This window comes from Myiozetetes cayanensis, unplaced genomic scaffold, assembly GCF_022539395.1.
Source record: "Myiozetetes cayanensis isolate MyiCay16 unplaced genomic scaffold, myiCay2020 scf12, whole genome shotgun sequence".
Taxonomy (NCBI): Eukaryota; Metazoa; Chordata; class Aves; order Passeriformes; family Tyrannidae; genus Myiozetetes; species Myiozetetes cayanensis.
Window position 1 is genome coordinate 25,028,022 of NW_026086826.1, and position 16,164 is coordinate 25,044,185.

At 55.3% G+C, this 16,164-nt stretch overlaps 3 protein-coding genes across 11 annotated transcripts in view; all 3 read right to left on the reverse strand.

Moving 5' to 3' along the window:
• PRRC2C (proline rich coiled-coil 2C) overlaps positions 1 to 1,064 on the reverse strand; it is a 70,102-nt gene extending 69,038 nt beyond the window's left edge. For all 6 annotated transcript variants that reach the window (XM_050306312.1, XM_050306313.1, XM_050306315.1 and 3 more), the window contains exon 1: positions 943 to 1,064. The gene's annotated coding sequence lies outside the window, so the exon portion shown is untranslated. The remainder of the gene's footprint in view (positions 1 to 942) is intronic.
• A 753-nt stretch (positions 1,065 to 1,817) lies between these two features.
• LOC126635689 (dimethylaniline monooxygenase [N-oxide-forming] 4-like) lies at positions 1,818 to 8,433 on the reverse strand. Of its 4 annotated transcripts, none has more exons than XM_050307130.1 (9): positions 8,168 to 8,433; positions 6,856 to 7,026; positions 6,360 to 6,548; positions 5,841 to 6,003; positions 5,289 to 5,434; positions 4,757 to 4,956; positions 4,231 to 4,583; positions 3,898 to 3,967; positions 1,818 to 2,619 (listed from the first exon to the last, which is right to left on the reverse strand). In XM_050307130.1, exons 2-9 carry the CDS (start codon positions 6,985 to 6,987, stop codon positions 2,232 to 2,234), a joined length of 1,641 nt encoding a protein of 546 aa, XP_050163087.1. In that variant the 5' UTR covers positions 6,988 to 7,026; positions 8,168 to 8,433; the 3' UTR covers positions 1,818 to 2,231. The 4 variants fall into 4 exon arrangements, with proteins under 4 accessions (XP_050163087.1, XP_050163091.1, XP_050163090.1 ...); XM_050307134.1 differs by lacking the exon at positions 8,168 to 8,433 and adding an exon at positions 6,668 to 6,734 and having other exon boundaries at positions 6,856 to 7,023; XM_050307133.1 differs by lacking the exon at positions 6,856 to 7,026.
• Positions 8,434 to 8,732: 299 nt separating this feature from the next.
• On the reverse strand, positions 8,733 to 14,101 carry FMO1 (flavin containing dimethylaniline monoxygenase 1). The gene is given in 10 exon segments (XM_050307129.1): positions 8,733 to 9,513; positions 9,516 to 9,682; positions 10,817 to 10,889; positions 11,485 to 11,840; positions 12,342 to 12,541; positions 12,672 to 12,814; positions 13,166 to 13,328; positions 13,413 to 13,601; positions 13,815 to 13,967; positions 14,083 to 14,101. Coding segments are annotated over 10 exon segments (1,620 nt in total). The 5' UTR covers positions 14,089 to 14,101; the 3' UTR covers positions 8,733 to 9,343.
• Between the last annotated feature and the right edge of the window lie 2,063 nt (positions 14,102 to 16,164).

Here is a 16,164-nt window from a genome sequence, read left to right on the forward strand (position 1 = left end):
CAACACCCAGCACCACGTTCTCATGCACGCTCCCCTTCCCCACAAAGAGGGCGTGAACTGGAAACTGTCTGGGCCATTTTTAGCCCCAAAATGTTCAATCCCTGCATCCCTCGCCGATGGCTCCCACCGCCCACTGCGTTATGGCCACTGCAGCCCAGCGGCCTGAATCAGCCGTGTCATTTCCCCACGCTCTCATCATCCTTACAACGCTACCAGCGAGAACACCCCCGGCTCTGACCACCCCCTCCCTACAGATCCTGCCCCTGGGAGCACAAACAATGCCTGCCCCGAGCGCCGCTCCGCTCAGCCCGACATCAAACAGCCCAGGAACCGCCTTTTACGGGGGGCGAGCAGGGAAAGAACCATGGATGCGTATTTCCGAGTGGGAAAACCCAGGCGCCGCGCCGTGCGTGTGCCCCCAGCGCCCCGCGAGGAAGGGCTGCTCTGCCCCGAGGTACCGCAGGAGGAATCACGGACAGAGTGAGCGCGGAGGGCCCGGCGCGCTCCTCGAGGAGCGCCCGGAGAAGGAGAGAAAGAGAGGGAAAGAGATAGATATAGGGCGGTAGGGAGACCTGGAGCCGTTAAAAGAAGGGGGGCGCAGGAGGTAGGAGAAGGCAGCAGCTCCCCCGCGGGAGCGGCCCCACCGCAGCCGCCCCTCCCGGGCGCGGCCCGGGCTGTGCCCGGCGGGGCGCGGCCGCCCCGGGCGCCCATGCGGGGCTGCCCAGCGCCCCCGGCCCGGCCGCCCGCCCTGCTCCGCCCGCCCGCGGTGCGGTCCCGGGGCGCCCCTCACCGCGGCCGCCCCTCACCCGCGGGCCCGCCCGGCGGAAGCCGCCCCCGCCCGGGGCCATGCGGCGCAGGCCGCCCGCCCGCTCCCGCCGGCGCCGTGCCTCGCCGCGGCCCCGTGGCCGCGCGGCGGTGCTGCGGAGGGGCGCGGGCGCTTACCGGGCGCGCAGCGCGGCGCTCGGCTGTGCCGGTGCCGGTGTCGGTGGGGCCGCTGCCGCTCCCGGCGCCGCCGCCTCGGCCGCTTCCACACAGGGGCCAAGATGGCGGGCGGCCAAGCCGGGCGCCAACGACGTCTGACGTCACCGCGCACGGCGCGCACGGCCCGGCCCCGCCCCTCGCGCCGCCGGGTCACGTGGCCGTGCCGTGCCGCAGTCGGGCGGGAGCGGGGGACGGGGGCGCCCCCTGGCGGAGCGGGGCCGAGGGCGGGACCCGTTTGGGTCCCCATTCGGGTCCCTTTTGGGTCCCCAGCCCCGTCCTCATCCTGGTCCTCATCCCGGTCCCCTTTTGGGTGCTCATTCCCGTCTCCATTCCCGTCCCGGGGCCCCATCCCTTGTCCCGTCCCCTTTCCAGTCGCCATCCTGGTCCCCGTTCCGGTCTCCGTCCCCGTCCTGGTCCCAGTCCCCAGACCCAGCCCCGTCCTCATCCTGGTCCCCACTGCCATCCCCGTCCTCGTCCCCATGCCCAACCTCATCCCGGTCCTCCTTTGGGTCCCCCTTCCCTTCTGGTTCCCGTCCCACTCCCCATCCTAGTCCCAGCCCCTGTCTCCCTTTGGGTCCCCATCTCTGTCCCCTCCCTGCTCCCCATCCCGGTCCCTATGCCCTGCCCCATCCCCGGCCCCACACGCGGGACCAGCAGCACCCCACAGGAGCTCCACTGCGATGGGATGGGGGACAAATGGGGACGTGCTTTCCCCTGGGGAAGTGGCTGCAGCCTGAGGGCAAGTATGCAGCAAAACCCCCGGATGGAGGCACCCATGGGTGCGTGGGAAGGCTCTGCCTTCTGCCCACTGATAATCTGTTAATGAAACTGCCAGAGAAGACCCAAATCTGTGAGGTTTATTTGTGGCTCCCTTCTTTGTGTCCCAAAAGTTACCAGACAAATAAAAAGCTATCTACAGTTCCTGTTTCAGAAAATCTCAAGGTGTTGTGGGTCTTGCTGAAATTTTAAGGAGGAAGCTCTGGGTGAGCTGGGGGAGGGAGGAAGGCTGGCCTTGTGCCCACCGGTTCATCCCAAAGCAGCTCTTCCAAAAAGCCCTCTGGAGATCCAGCCTGGTGTTGGTGTGGAGCACAGCAGGTTTGGGATGAACGCTCCATACAGCCCTCGGTGGGTGTGAAACCTCAGCAGGAGGTGATGGACACCAGACATTCCTGGCACCCAGGCTCCCACCAGTGCCAGCAGTGACACAGCTTTGCACCAGTCCCCGGGGACTGGGGCTTACCAGGTTTCTCCTACAGCCAGGGGCCTGCCCAGGGCCTACAGCCCAGTTGGGGGCGTTTAGAAAGGAGCAAACCTGCGGTGAGAGCCACAGGCAGGGCCAGGAGGCACATCCAGCACCAGCCGACTGAGTGGTCGGAATCTTCATCCGCCACGCGGGTCCTCAGGGGCTTCAGTGTGCGCTGCCACTGAGCCAGGATGGCAGCCCTGGCCCCGCTCCACGCCCCCCGGCCCACCAGCCGGTACTGGTAGGGCGTGCAGGGCCCGAAGAAGATGGCCAGGGCCAGCCGGGGGTCTGTCAGGAGCAGTCTCAGCACGCTGGGCTTCACCCCAGCACAGGCAGCGATTTCATCCGTGTAGCCGATAAAACTCATCTTCAGGTTCTCCCTCTCCGATGGATTCCTTCAGTGGGACATAAAAAAACAAAAATCAAATGGCAGCATCCCACCTCAGTGCCCAGCTCCACGGAAAGCAAAAGCTTCGGGCTCAGAGAGATTCAAGCCCCAGTCTCCGGGGTCGAGCTCCCTCAGCCCCAAATAAAGCTAAAGGCGCTGCAGGAGCTTCTCTGGGGTTGGTCCCAGCAGTACCTGGGACAGGGAACAGGCAGGAGCTTCTTTTGTCTCTACTTCTGGCCTCAAAACCAGTCCTAGCTGAATACTACCTTTACTTTGCAATGCTGTGTCCTTCCTTAAGGTTCACAGAGCTGATTTTGAGAAGCAGAGATGCAGATTTTCAGAGATAAGAATGTCAGGGGGTCTGGGAAAATCTGGGAGATGCAGAAAGATTCCCATTCTGGAAGGGACCTCCAGGACTTTTCTGCTTGAGGCCTCACATCCCTCTCAGGAGGGAGGACGTGCTGAATCAGCTTCAGCAATTTTGGGACACCCTGAAGGTTGTCTCCCTTGTACCTCAGGCTCCCATATTTCTGTGTGACATCGTTGTGGTGCAGTTACTGGGGCTCCCGGTCATAATCCCTGCGGCTCTGTTTTGTCCCAGCTTTTCATCAGTCCCATGAACCAGCCCTGCCCTGCTGGCAGACCCAACCCAGCCTGCACCCCGTGATCCTCTCCTTGCTCCCAAAAACTGCTGCAAGGCAGGCAGCACCTCCATCATCACCCATCCCACATCCTTAAGAGCACATCTCAACCTCCTGTAAAATCCCAGTGCCAACAAGGCAGGATGATAGCTCCCACATACACAACAACCTTGTCAATTATTTGTCTTGACCTGCCAAAAACTGACACAAACTGTCCCCCACCCACATTGCCTGACTCCAGTGGGGTTTCTGGGTGGGGCTTGACCCCGAACCCAGTGCTCTCCACTGCTTGGATTTGGGAGGAAAAAGCCACGAGATGGCACCCTCAGTCTGGAGGAAACCAAACCTCCATCTTACTATGCTAAGAATAAGGACATGGCTTGGAGGCCTGGCAGAGGGGACCTGCAGGTCCTGGGTCTTGTCATAAAATGCTTCAGAGCAGCTTCTGGTGTCTTGGTTACCCATAAAGGTGCCGCAAGAGCATTTCCCCACCTCTCTGCAGGTTCTGAGGTAATAAATGCACCCAAGAAGAGTTGTGTGTCCTATGCAGGTCGCTCCCATGACTGCCACAGAGCCCTGCCTTTCCCTGGGGTTATCCTGGCACACAGCACCCATCACATCTGGACCACAGGAGCATCACATACCTTTTGACCGGAGGCTTCTTCTTCAAAACATCAGCCATCATCCTGCTGGCAGGAGGGAGCTTATTCCAGCCTGAGAACAGAGAAACCAGAGACCAGCAGCACTTCAAGCTGAAAGGTTCAAGCCCTTCCCAAGCTGCTAGCACCCTTCCCCAGAGTGCTCATGCTTGCTGGTCACAGCAATACGGCTGGAGCAGCAGGGATACAGGGATGCAGTTGGCGGACAGAGGCTACAACACCACTGATGCTCAGGGAGCTGAAATGTGCCCCAGGCTCTGTGGACAGCAGCTCAGGCTGCCCCAAACCTCCCACCCCAGCAGACCCCCCGTTTCCTACCTGCAAAGATCCCTGTCACCCAGCGAGCCTGCATTTCTGATCCCACCATGATTGAGCCGGTCAGCTGGACCAAGCCGATGATGGCCAGCGTCGGCTTTTCCAGCTGGGGAGGGAAGATGCATTTATAGAGGGACCGGTTATTGTCAATGTGGCTGCGAACTGACTCTTCAAGGAAGGAAAATGAAAAGATGTAGCCCGTGGCAAAGAGCACCACGTCAATGTTTTCTTCTGTTGTCCCGTCTTCAAAAACAACGGAGCTTTCTGTGAACTCCTTCACGCTTGGCTTCAACACAACAGTCCCAGAGAGGAGGCAGAATGGCAGCTCTTCATTGATAATCATCTTAAATTTAGAGCTTGCAGAGGGAAAAGAAGGTTTAGTACCCGGGCAGGACCTGAAACAGCTTTTATAGTCAGAGTTGCCCTCCAATGGTTTGCTATTCCACAAATGCACCCCAAAATTAAAAATCGAGCATTTCACATTATCAAGAGCCCCCAACCAATCAACAAAACAATCAAAAAAAACCACCTTTTGGTGGAAGCCAACCCATAGTTTGTGTGGTTAAACCACGAATTTAACTTCCGAAACCGGATCCTCCTTGTGAGGGCTGACGGGAGAAGCCAGTCGAGAAAGTGGTTGAAGCGGGTGGTGCTGAGCATGTCGAAGGGGAGGCCGTGCTTCGAGATCCGGCTGATCACCCACGTGTTGCTCCTGGCACTGAGGAACACCTGGGAGAGAAGGCAGGTCTCAGCCTCCTGTCCAGGAATCTTGCTGTTGGTTTTGCTCTTAATGGTAAATCTCATCTCAGCACTTGGGAGCCGAGAGGGTTATCCTGAGGGAAAGGAGATGGCATTCAGATCAATCAAACAGCTTGTGGCAACTTCTACAAAGTTCCCACAGCTGCTGAGTGGGCACTCCTCAGGTAGCCCAAACTCTCCAGGAATTGCAAAGCTTTTTAAAAAAAGCTTTTCTTATTATTGAAAAAATTAAAAATTGGGGTAACCTAAACCCCTGGCTCTCCTGGCCCCTGGCTGAGCTCCGCACCGCTGCAGAGCTGTACCTTGGCAGCCACGTGGCTCAGCTCCACGGAGACGTCACCGCCGGTGTTGCCAGTGCCGACCACCAGGACCCGCTTTCCCCGGAAAGCCTCCACATCTTTGTATTCCTGGCTGTGGAGGTACTGGCCCTTGAAGCGAGTGTCAATGCCTAGGCAGAGAGGGGGGAGCTTCTCCTTCTGCCAGATACATTTAACTGTCCCAGACCCTCTGGAGCCCTCACCCCTCTACCTCCCACCTCTGCTTGCAGCTGAAAAGCCCATGGAAGTCCTGGCTACCTGGGTGGTGCCACCCCCCAGCACCTCCTCTGCTCCGTCTTGCTTTGCAAATCCTCATTCAGAGGCCTGGATGCACCTTTACTAGGTGTTTTTCTCATTCCTGGGAATGGCCCTCACCATTCCAACAGGGCGAGGGTCCCACTTTTCCCAGTGTAAGGGCTTTGTGGAGCAGACAGGCTTTAAGAGGAAAATGCAGCTGAGAAACCCATGGGTGCTGGGCAAAACCTCAGGGGGCAGCTGTAACACCCCTCCCCCCGCCACTGCTGGGCCAGGGCTTACCTGGGAAAGAATCCAGTGGTAAGTAAGGCCCCTGGTAATGGCCGGTGCAAACCATGACAGCATCGAAGACATGGGACTCACGGACACCGTCGGTCTCGGTGACCACTTCCCACTGGCCAGAGGTGGCAAAGTCTGGGCGCTTTCTCACACTGAGAGCTGTTGTCTTGCACCAAAGCCCAACAAAACAGCAGTCAGAGACCACACTGTGCTTTGGAGATATGCCTGTGAAGGGCTGGGGCTGCTGGGGGCAGGCTGGGTCCCCAGGGAGCCACATGTCACCCCTGACACTGTCAAATCCCTCCCCTGCACCTTTTCCCTGGTGATGGATTTGAGGGGACACATGCAGCCCATGTTTAAGCAGCCTTTAAAACACGAAGCTAAAGGCTGCATTCAGGATGCAGAAGGCACATAGTCCTCGTGGGATGGCACCTGGCATTGTCCCGTCCCACCTGGGTGATACCCTGGTATCTGCAGCTACTGGTGGGTCTTCTGCCCATGGTGTTTGGGGTCCCTGCTCACCTTGAAGCGTATGTGCCTCAGGAGGTCAAAGTGACGAGCGTACATTCGAAAGTACTCCAGGAGGAGGCTGTGGGGTAGGTAACTGGGAAAATCCTCCGGGAAGGGGAAGTCACTGAAGCAGGACATCTCCTTAGAGGTGTTGGTAATGACAGAGCGGTACACACTGATTCTCGTACCATCCGTGGAGTCCTGTGTGAAGACAGTGGTGCTGTTTGAAGGTGTGCAGAGAAAGACTTTCTCTCCCCAAAGCATTTGAGTGTTTCTGTCCTCCTTGTATTTGATTATAAAAAATTAACCAGGACAAGCACCTGGTGACCATGGTTTCTGCTCCCTCCGTTTTCCTTCTCTAACTTGGAGTCAGGGGCAGACCTGTGCCTGGGACAGGGACAGTCCCTGAGGGCATGGCCACGGTTTTCTCTTTGCTGCAGGCAAAGCGTATCCGAGGGAGGGGACAACCGCGGGGACAAGCCTCCCCGCGCAGGCAGCGCTCACTGACCGTGTACCGCCAGACCCCCCCGATGTCCTCGCTCCTCTCGAAGCAGGTGGGCTCCAGCCCCTCCTCCAGGCAGCACTTGACAGAGGCCAAGCCAGCGACCCCGGCGCCGATGACGGCCACGCGCAGCACCATTGCTGTCCTGCGGCCGGGAACGGGCCCGTGGGCGAGCGGCTGCAAACCAAACAGCCCAGGAATTAGCAGAAACACCAATCCCTTCCTCCCGTCCCTAGAAAAACACCCCTGGTCTTCCCTGGCTGCAGGTGTCCACGTGGAAAACTGTTCCTGGAGAAAGCCGTGGCCAGCTCTTGACTCAAGCACTATGGACAGATGCTGCTCGTTACCCTTCCTGCCGTGCTAAGCCCACTCAGAGGGTACAACAATTCTCCTCCGTCATGCGGGGGAAAAGACACTTTTAAACCTCGCTGTGCTGCTGTTTCATTTTATTCCATTTCCAAGCCCAAACCAGGGTACGCAAAGGAGGGGAAGGGGCTCGCAGCTTCTGCCCACACAAAGCGATCCTCCCGAAACCTTTGCAAGAAACAGTTTCAGCTAAGACGGCTCATTTTCACGCTTTCCTTTTTATTTTCCCGTTAAAGAGTAATCTCTTGAAAACAAAAAGGGCTTAAAAAAAGAGGAAAAAAAAGCGATGCTTGAATGAGCTGCAGCTATTCACAAATTAGACAGCACCGTGAAAGCGCGGCTGGGATTACAGAGCACACAAAAGGTAAGAAACCCGGGAAACGCGGGGTATAAAGGCGAGGAACTCAGGGCCCCCGGGGTGTGTAAACGAGCTGCACCGAGTTTGACTGGAAAGCAAAGAAACTGGGGAAAATGAACCCACGTGAACTTTGATTAGATAACAAACACTCCCACTACAGAAACTGCAGAAAGGGTAATTTATAGCCTTTTTCTATCAGTTTTGTGCCAAAAAGTAAGTTAACATAAACAGGAATGGGAGGAAACTGCAGAAAGACAGGGAAAAATGAAGGAGGTGCAAAAAAACCCCATCAGGATCCAAAAGCCCAGACTGAGCCACTCCCTGATCTGCATGAACAGGGTAGGACACGCCAACAGCTGCCTGTCCCCTGTTTCTGGAGCCTCCTTTGGTTTTGGAAAGAGGTAGAGACATGCTAAAATCAGCCTTCTTTTCCAGTGCTGGACACAGACAGTTTTACTCCAGAGGGTCCCTGCAACACCCCTCTCCCCCCGCCAGCAGGGAGGCAAAGCCGGTGGCAAATTCCAAAACCCTGGAGAGCCGTGTGTCCCCTTTGGAAGCCTGCAAAGCCCCTGTGGAGAGAAGCGAGGAGCAAACCTTGCAGGACAGTGCCGCGCCTTCGCTGCTCAGGCTTCGGCCGAACTCTGCTTCAAGTTTCTCCTGCCGCGGATTTGAAGGGAAGGCTGAAGTCCAAGCACGTCGCCACGGCTCTTGCACCACTGACCTTTACACCTGCACTGTCCCACCCCGTGTGTTTAAAAGCACTGGAAGAAAGGTCTCCAAACCCCGCGGCGGCGCTGGATGAAAATCCAGACGATAATCCCAAAGGGAACGTGCTTGCAAGGACTCCCACACTGCAGCTGGCCACCGGCCCAGCCCAGGCAGCAGCCTGGGGTTGTGCTGATCCATCCCCTCCCGCAATGCCTGTGCCTGGCAGGCGTTCACTTGGCACGCCCAGGAAATCAGCAAAACACACTCCCTTTGCCAGCTGACAGTCCGGATGGGGGACATGGAGCACAGTGCAGACTAATTTTGGGGGGTCAGTGATAGCCCTCCCAGCCTCAACCTTGTGAGCTGCCCGTGGCACAGCCCCAAATAACACAGACCCTCCCAGCTCTTTCCCTGCACACAAGGAGACGACAGGGAGGCACCTGCAGCAGGCTCCTGACACTGCTGATAAAATTTTATTCATTTAAAGTCTCCACACACACAAAAAACCCCCTAAGATTATCCAGTGATGGGGAATGAAGGAAAACAAAGCCAGGAGTGCTCAGTCCCAGTTTCAGTGGTGACAAACCACAACCAGGGCCCCTTCATTGGAAACATGCACCAATTCAATCCAAACTGGGATTTTGGGGTGACAGATTTTAAGTTTGGGAGAAGAGACAGCCTGACCTGCATATCCAGCCCAGATAACCCCTTGCTGGACTAAAGACCCTGGTTCTCAGGTGTGTTGGGGCAGGGCTAGTCTTGTCCTTGATGCATCCTGGTGTGATCCACACACAGTTATGCCATAAAGCCATGCTCTGCTCCCAGCAGTGGGCAGGAGAGCAGGAGGGCAGCAGACACTAGGGGAAGGCTGCCATTTCCAGCAGCAGTCTGCAAAGCTGTGCTTTAGGGGTGAGCTGGGGCAGAGAAAGGTTTGTGCCGCAGGTTGCAGCATAAAATTTGTTCCATCTGCTGAAATCCTTTTCCCCCCATCCCACAGCACACTGTGGAGATGTCTGACCTGAGATAACAACCCCTGTGACAAGAACAAAAAATTAACAGGCTCTAAAAGCCGAAGATGATGGCAGCCAGGAGCAGGAGGAACCCCACCACAATCAGGAGAGAGGGGAAAGAGCTGGAGGAGCCAGGAGGGACTCGTGTTCTTGTGGGCTTCAGAATCCGGTCCCACTGGGTGAGGATGGCCTGGCGTGCCCTCTCCCAGTGCCCAGGACCCCCAGTCGGTACTGGTAGGGGGAGCAGGGGCCGAAGAAAATGGTGAGGGCCAGCCAGGGATCTCTGCAGAGCAGCCCCAGCACGCTGGGCTTGGCACCGATGAAGGAGGCGAGTGTGTCCATGTAGACCAGACAATCGGTTTTGAGGACTTCGTCAAAGGACAGACCAAACCTTAATGAATCAGAGAGGAAAGAGAGGCAGGAGAAACATTGGTGTTGACAGGGCTGAGAGGAACTGGAGTGCAAGTCCTCTGCATCCCTTTTGTTATGGCATTCGAATGCAAGTGGGTTCTTTTTAGGAAAGGACCAGGTGTACATGGAGTGGGAACCTCAGCCTGTCTGGACCCAAATCCTGTCCCTTCCACAGCACATTTAAAGGGGTGCTGGCTCATGTCAATCAGTCTTTCACTTCATTAGCCCCAAGTTGCACCTATTCCCCCCTCCTTCATCTTGGTGGATCTTTGTTAAAAGACTTTGTCCAACCAGATCTGGGTTTTTTTGGAATCTAGTTTTCCCTTTGCTCTCTGCAGGGAAGTCGTGTGCAGCATGAGAAAGGCAGCGCCCTTTAGTTTCCCTCACATTCATTTCCATCAAGTATTGCAAGAACATATGGTGAACTGGAGAACTGAAGAACAGCAGAATTCAGAGTTTTCTGTCCCTCCTTTGGTGGGCTGAAAAAAGGCTGTGTGAGTTTAAGCTTGTATCGTAGAGCAATTGTTCTGGGCCATTCTGTATTTCACCTTTCTATCCCTTTTCTCCTACAGTGATGTAGGTGAACTATGGATTAATATATCACCCACTTTCCTGGGTTTATCTCATTCATCCCCTGATATTTTTTAGCCCTTTACCTGCCTGGGCACCACACACTGGTGTGTTTAGATACCTGTTCACAGTGAGTCAGGTCTCCATCCTGAGAGATGAGACAATTTGTATGGACACCTCAGGTTGGATTTTTCCCCCTTCCCAGTTGAATTATTTTGCATTTATTACCATTAATTTCTCTGCCATTTTATCTCTCAGTCCCTGGGGACCCTGGCACGCTTCCCCAACTCCCAAGCAAGCTTTAGGCTTAAGTACCCCAAATTAATTTCTTCCTGTCACCAATAGGCAAAATACCAGCATCAAATCAATGGTTACACTGGCTCAAGCGAGCAAAGGGGAGGCTGGGTCTGGGCATCCCCCCTCGCCTCTGCCATACACACAGGGAGCAGCTGCAGACTCTGAGCCTGTGTGTTGCTGCCCCTAAAACTCCAGGGATTTTTCAATCCACAAAAAAACCCTTTTGGGGCTCTGGGGGATGACTTACCATTTCACTTGGTTTTTCTTCTTCTCATTTACTTCCTTCTCCATGACAGACTGAGGAGGCAACCGACACAAGCCTGGAAGAGAGAGGAGAATGTTCCTCCAGAGTTTTAACTCCTGGGGAGACTTGTGAACTCATTCACTGATGCATAACATGAGAATCCCTAGCCCTGGAGGGCAGGAAAACCCCATTGCTCAGATTTAGGTTGGCATTGGCAATTCTGCCAGAGAGCAGTCCTCCACAGTGGTGCAAATTCACCCTCACCTTTTCCTGCTCTTACAGATTTGTGCTGTCAGGGCACAGGCAGGTGACAAGGGGTGAGAAAGGGTGTGCAAGTCCCAGAGAGGATCATCCCAAAGAGAAAACACAGAGCTTCCCCTGGCTCTGTGGAGAAGCCTTGGAGAAGCCCTCCCCATGAGCCCAGTGGGAGGTTGTTATTATTATTTTTATTAATAAAAGAAACAACCCCCAGTGGGTTTCTTTCCTCACTCAAGTTGCTGCAGCTTAGCAGAAGTGAAGTAACTTGGGAAGTCTGAGCCCTGAAAATGCCCCCTGTCCGCTCTGAAATGAGCTTCTTAGATCTCCAAGGACAGAAATCCATCTTGGTAGAGGGACGTGTCCCATCTGAACTGTACCCTGGTACCCAGGAGAACTCCCATCAGCTCTCCTACCTTTGAAGACACGGGTCACCCAGCGTGCTTGCATCTCTGTCACGGGCATGATGGCTCCCAAGGGCTTAATCAGCCCAATGACAGCCAGGGTGTGCTTCTGCAGGTTCGTTGGGAACACGTATTTGTAGAGGGACGCGTGCTTGTTTTCCACCTTGACCACTGATTCTTCCAGGAACGGGAAGGAGACATCGTAGCCTGTGCAGAAGACAACAGTATCAACAGGCTCCTCTTCAGGGCAGTTGTGGAAAACAACAGAGTTGGCCTTGAACTCCTTCACGCCCGGCTTGATGGTGATCCTTCCTGTCAGGATGTAGCTTGGAAGGTCGTCGCTCATCACAGGCTCTCGCACCAGGCAGCTGTGGAGAGCAGAGGGGCTCTGAGAACGGGACACCATGAACAGGCCCTGCCACTGCCCTTGCTCCTCCTTCCCTTGGGCCCATCAGCTCACGACCTCCCAGTGTCATTTGCTCTAAGCAAACAGCCCTGCCTCCCCCTCTCCAAACACTGATGTGTTCAACCCATGCACCAGTGTCACTGTGTCCCATAGCATGTGAGTCCTGGACAGTTCCTGCCTTCTTTCTCCACTCGATTACTCTTTAAGCCATCTCTTTTCAGAGCTGATCCATGCTTTAAGCCTTTCTTCTCCTCTTTCAGCAGGGAGTCTCATGAGGAAAACTCCTCTGGTCTTTCCTGGGCTTTTCCAGCATGCTCAATCTATCACCACCTAAGGGGGTACAGCTTATCTTCTCCTGCTGGGCTGCAAACTACAGTCTGGGCACTGGTTGATGTTGGTTGCTGAAGATCTCCCCCTGCCCACACCATCAGTCCATCTGCACGTGTTGACAACCAACAAGTACCTCTTCTCTGGCTGAAGGCCATAGTTTTCATGGTTGAGCCGCTGGTTCATCTTGTAATTAACCAATCGCCAGGAAAGGGGCCCAGGGAGGTTGTTTCTGATCAGGCTCATGAGGCGAGTGTTGAAAACCATGTCCCATGGGTAGCCGTGGTCATACACACGGCTGAGCAGCCAGGCACCCCGACGGGTGCAAATGGTCACCTGGGAGAGAGCAGGGAACCAATGACTTGGCTGATCAGTTTGCACGCCGTGTCCCTGCGGTGACAGTAAACTGAGCTACTGCTCCCAGCACCTCCCTCCCCACCCTCCTGGGGTGACCGGGTGGTGGTACCTTGGCAGCTACACGGCTGGCCTCCACGGCAATGTCCACTCCGGAATTGCCCATGCCCACCACGAGGACACGCTTCCCCTGGAACACGTCGGGATGCTTGTACTGGCGGCTGTGAAAGTACTGGCCTTGAAACTTCTCGATGCCTTGGGGAGAAAGAAACGAAGCTCTTAAGGGTTTGAGCACTTGTGGGTTCTGTTGGGAGAACTGGCGTAGAAACTAATCCAGATGGTAGGAGTAAGGGAGTGCAGTCACTGGCCACCCGGGACTCGGGGGGGTCCAGCCCTCCATCCCATGCACACAGAATTGGTGCTTCCTCTCCAAAGTGGGGCCTCACAGACAAAGCTGCTGAAGCACCAGGACGTATTGCTGTTTGTACCAGGAGGTTTGGAAAGCAGAATCAAGCAAAGGAAGGAAGAAAGTGTTTTCCCTGAGGAATCTCTAAATCTCCCCCCAGCCCCTGGAAGCAGGTAACTGCAGGCACCCCTATACTGTACCAGGAAAACAGTGCAGGGGGAGGGATGGCTCGGAGAAATTGCCACTGCAAACCATAACAGCATCAAAGACATGCGATGCCTGCTTCCCATTCTCCTCTGTGACCACGTTCCACTGGCCCGTGGTGGCAAAGTCGGGGTGTTTCCGGATGCTGACAACAGTGGTCTGAGACATGGAAGTGAAGCAAGGTCACCACTGGCACCCAGAGTGCGTGGGGAGCGGGGCAGTGCTGGGGCGCCCATCACTCACCCTGAATTTGATGTGCTCCCGGAGGCTGAAGCGCTCGGCGTAGCACCGGAGGTAGTCCAGGAGCCGGGCATTGGGCAGGAACACCGGGAAGTCCTCGGGGTAGGGAAAGTCAGAGAATGCTGACATCTCCTTGGAGGTGTTGCTGATGACTGACGGGTAGAGGCTGGGCCGGCCGGCCTCGATGTGCTCCTGGCACAGCACCCTGGGTGTGTCAGCCCTGTGCCCGCAGTGGGGACTGTCCCCCACCTCCCCTTCCTCTGCTCTCAGAGAGTGCAGCTGGGAGAGGTCAGCACCCAGCAAGCTCTCACCCCCCCTCCTCACCCACTGGAGCCCAGCTCAGCCCGCTCCCCACCTGCAGAGCTGCAGCTCCCGAGGGAAGGAGGACGGGCACCGATGGCTCACCGTGTAGCGCCAGAGCCCCCCGATGTCCTGGCTCTGCTCGAAGCAGGTGGGCTCCAGCCCCTCGTCCAGGCAGCATTTGGTGGCTGCCAGCCCACTGACACCAGCGCCCACCACGGCCACTCTCATCCCTGCCACCTCCACTGGGATTCCAGGCTGTGAACAGGGAGAAACCCCACCGACAGTCATCACACTCCCAGGGAGCAGCTCCTGGCATATCCTCTGTAGGGGATTTCTCTATATGCCACCCCCAAATCTTCATTTCCTTTACCAGCATTCTGGGCTCTTCATATCTTCATATAGAAGTGAGATTAAATATCTTTAAATCTTCATTTTCTCTTTTTTTTTTTTTTTGTTTTTTTTTTAAAATTTAATAAATCCATCTACTTTTACAGTGTACTCACGAGGCTGATTCCAAACTCTGACAGTTTTCCTGGAAACTGGCTTTGAAAGTATGTAGTTAAGCCACGATTCGCTGCCAATTTTTGTTTACAAGCTGTGTTTAAACTATCCTGCCTTATCAGTCTTGCAAATACTTTTACTTCATCTTTGGATATTGACCCTGCCTTTCTCAGGGAAAAAAAAAAAGTTCAGTGGGACTATTCAGTCTCTGCATGTCTGACAGGGTCCTGTCCCCCATCACCACGAAAGGTGCTGCTGACCTTGACAGACCACTGAGGCTGATGGAGGGGCTGCAGATGTAGCACACCTTGGATTTAGGATGCTTTTGTGCCTGCTGCAGAGCTCCCAGCAGCTCCACCCTGGGGCTTGAAAGGCAGCAGCCCCTGAATGGACATCCAGCCCTACAGGGCTCCCAGGGATGCAGTGGGGATGATGGATCCAAATCCTTCTTGATAGTGCCAGGCAATAAAACAAGGGATGATGGCCAAGCTCCATGGCTTGGGCTGGATGTTGCCAGAGCAGGGACCCCCACACTGTGCTGCTGCAGCCTCTGGTTTAACCCCAGTGCTGGTAGGGAGCACCCTGCTCCACTGAGTGATTAATTCAGCACATCAGGATGTCATTATGGGTGGCACTGGCCTCTCTGCACAGAGAAGTGCTTTCAGCTTCCACGAGACACAGAGGACAGGGCATTCATCAGAAAAAAACCCAAAACCCAAGAGTCTTCATTAAAAAAACGGGGTTAGGCACAGTGTTTTCTAAAAACCACCATGTTTCCCAGAACAATTTCAACTTTCAGTCATAAGGCAACACCTAATGAATACTCTGCTTCTCAAAGCTGGAATAAAAGCTGGACTTGTTGCTCTGTAAATGAAGAAAGCACTAGCATGAGATGCTTGCTGTTAACTGTTTTGGGGAAGGCTTTTTTTTTGCACAGTGGGAGTTACCTTATATCACAGACACCTCCCAGCTACCTATTCTATTTGATTCCCTGCCTTCTTGCAGAGAAGGTGGAAATTATACCCAGGAAACATTGTCTCTGCTCCCCTGTGCCCCTTTCTGCCACGCTTTCCAATCTGTCCCTCCAAATGTCCATAGCAGCCGACCTCAGAAGCGGGGTAGGGAGGGAAGAGAAGGCTTCTCAGGCCCCCAGGGACACACTTACCTCCCAGCCTCAGCCACTTGTGCTTCCTTCTTACCTCTGCCGCAGGGAGAGAGCCCTCCTGGTCCTGATTTATAGGCAGAACTTGGCACTTTGGCAGAGGCAGAGGAGGAGGGCAGGCAGTTGCGTAACCAGGGTTTGCAGCGGGAAGAGTGGTTGGGCTGTCCTGCTGTCCCACGTGTGGAGCGAGCTGGACAGCCCAGCTGATGAGCCCTGAGGGGGATTGAGTGGGTGGGAGGCAGCAGAGCAGTCCAGGTGTCCCACGGTCATGCCAGGAGGATTGTGTGCAGGGGCGGCTCCAGCTGCGGGATGTTTTCGCTTGCACCACCTCCCTTCCGAAAGGGAGCTGAAGAGGCTGACAAACAGCAGGGTTTAGGCAGGACTTTGCACCCAGGGCACCACTGAGTTAAAAGAGCTGGTTTTGTGGTCACTGCTCACAGGACACAGAGGGTGCATCGTGCCATCAGCCAGATGTGCAACTGCTGGTGGGCAAGAGACTCCCCGTGACAGCTGTGGGTTCTGCAGATGGATGGCAGTGCAGGCAGCTGCACTCCTGACAATGCCCTGGCACAGGAGTAGGAAATCCTGTTCCTCCACGAACCAAACATGTTTTCTTTGAGTGCCTGGGTCTGCCACAGAGCTCAGCAGACTTTTCCTGTGGCTAACTACCTTCCTTCTTACCAATGTGCATCTTATTTCCACTTACCATTTCAGCTCCCGGCTGTGAGCCCATCTCACATCTCTGCAGATCAAAACGCTGGGTCAGAGCAGACATCAGCCTTCTCGGGC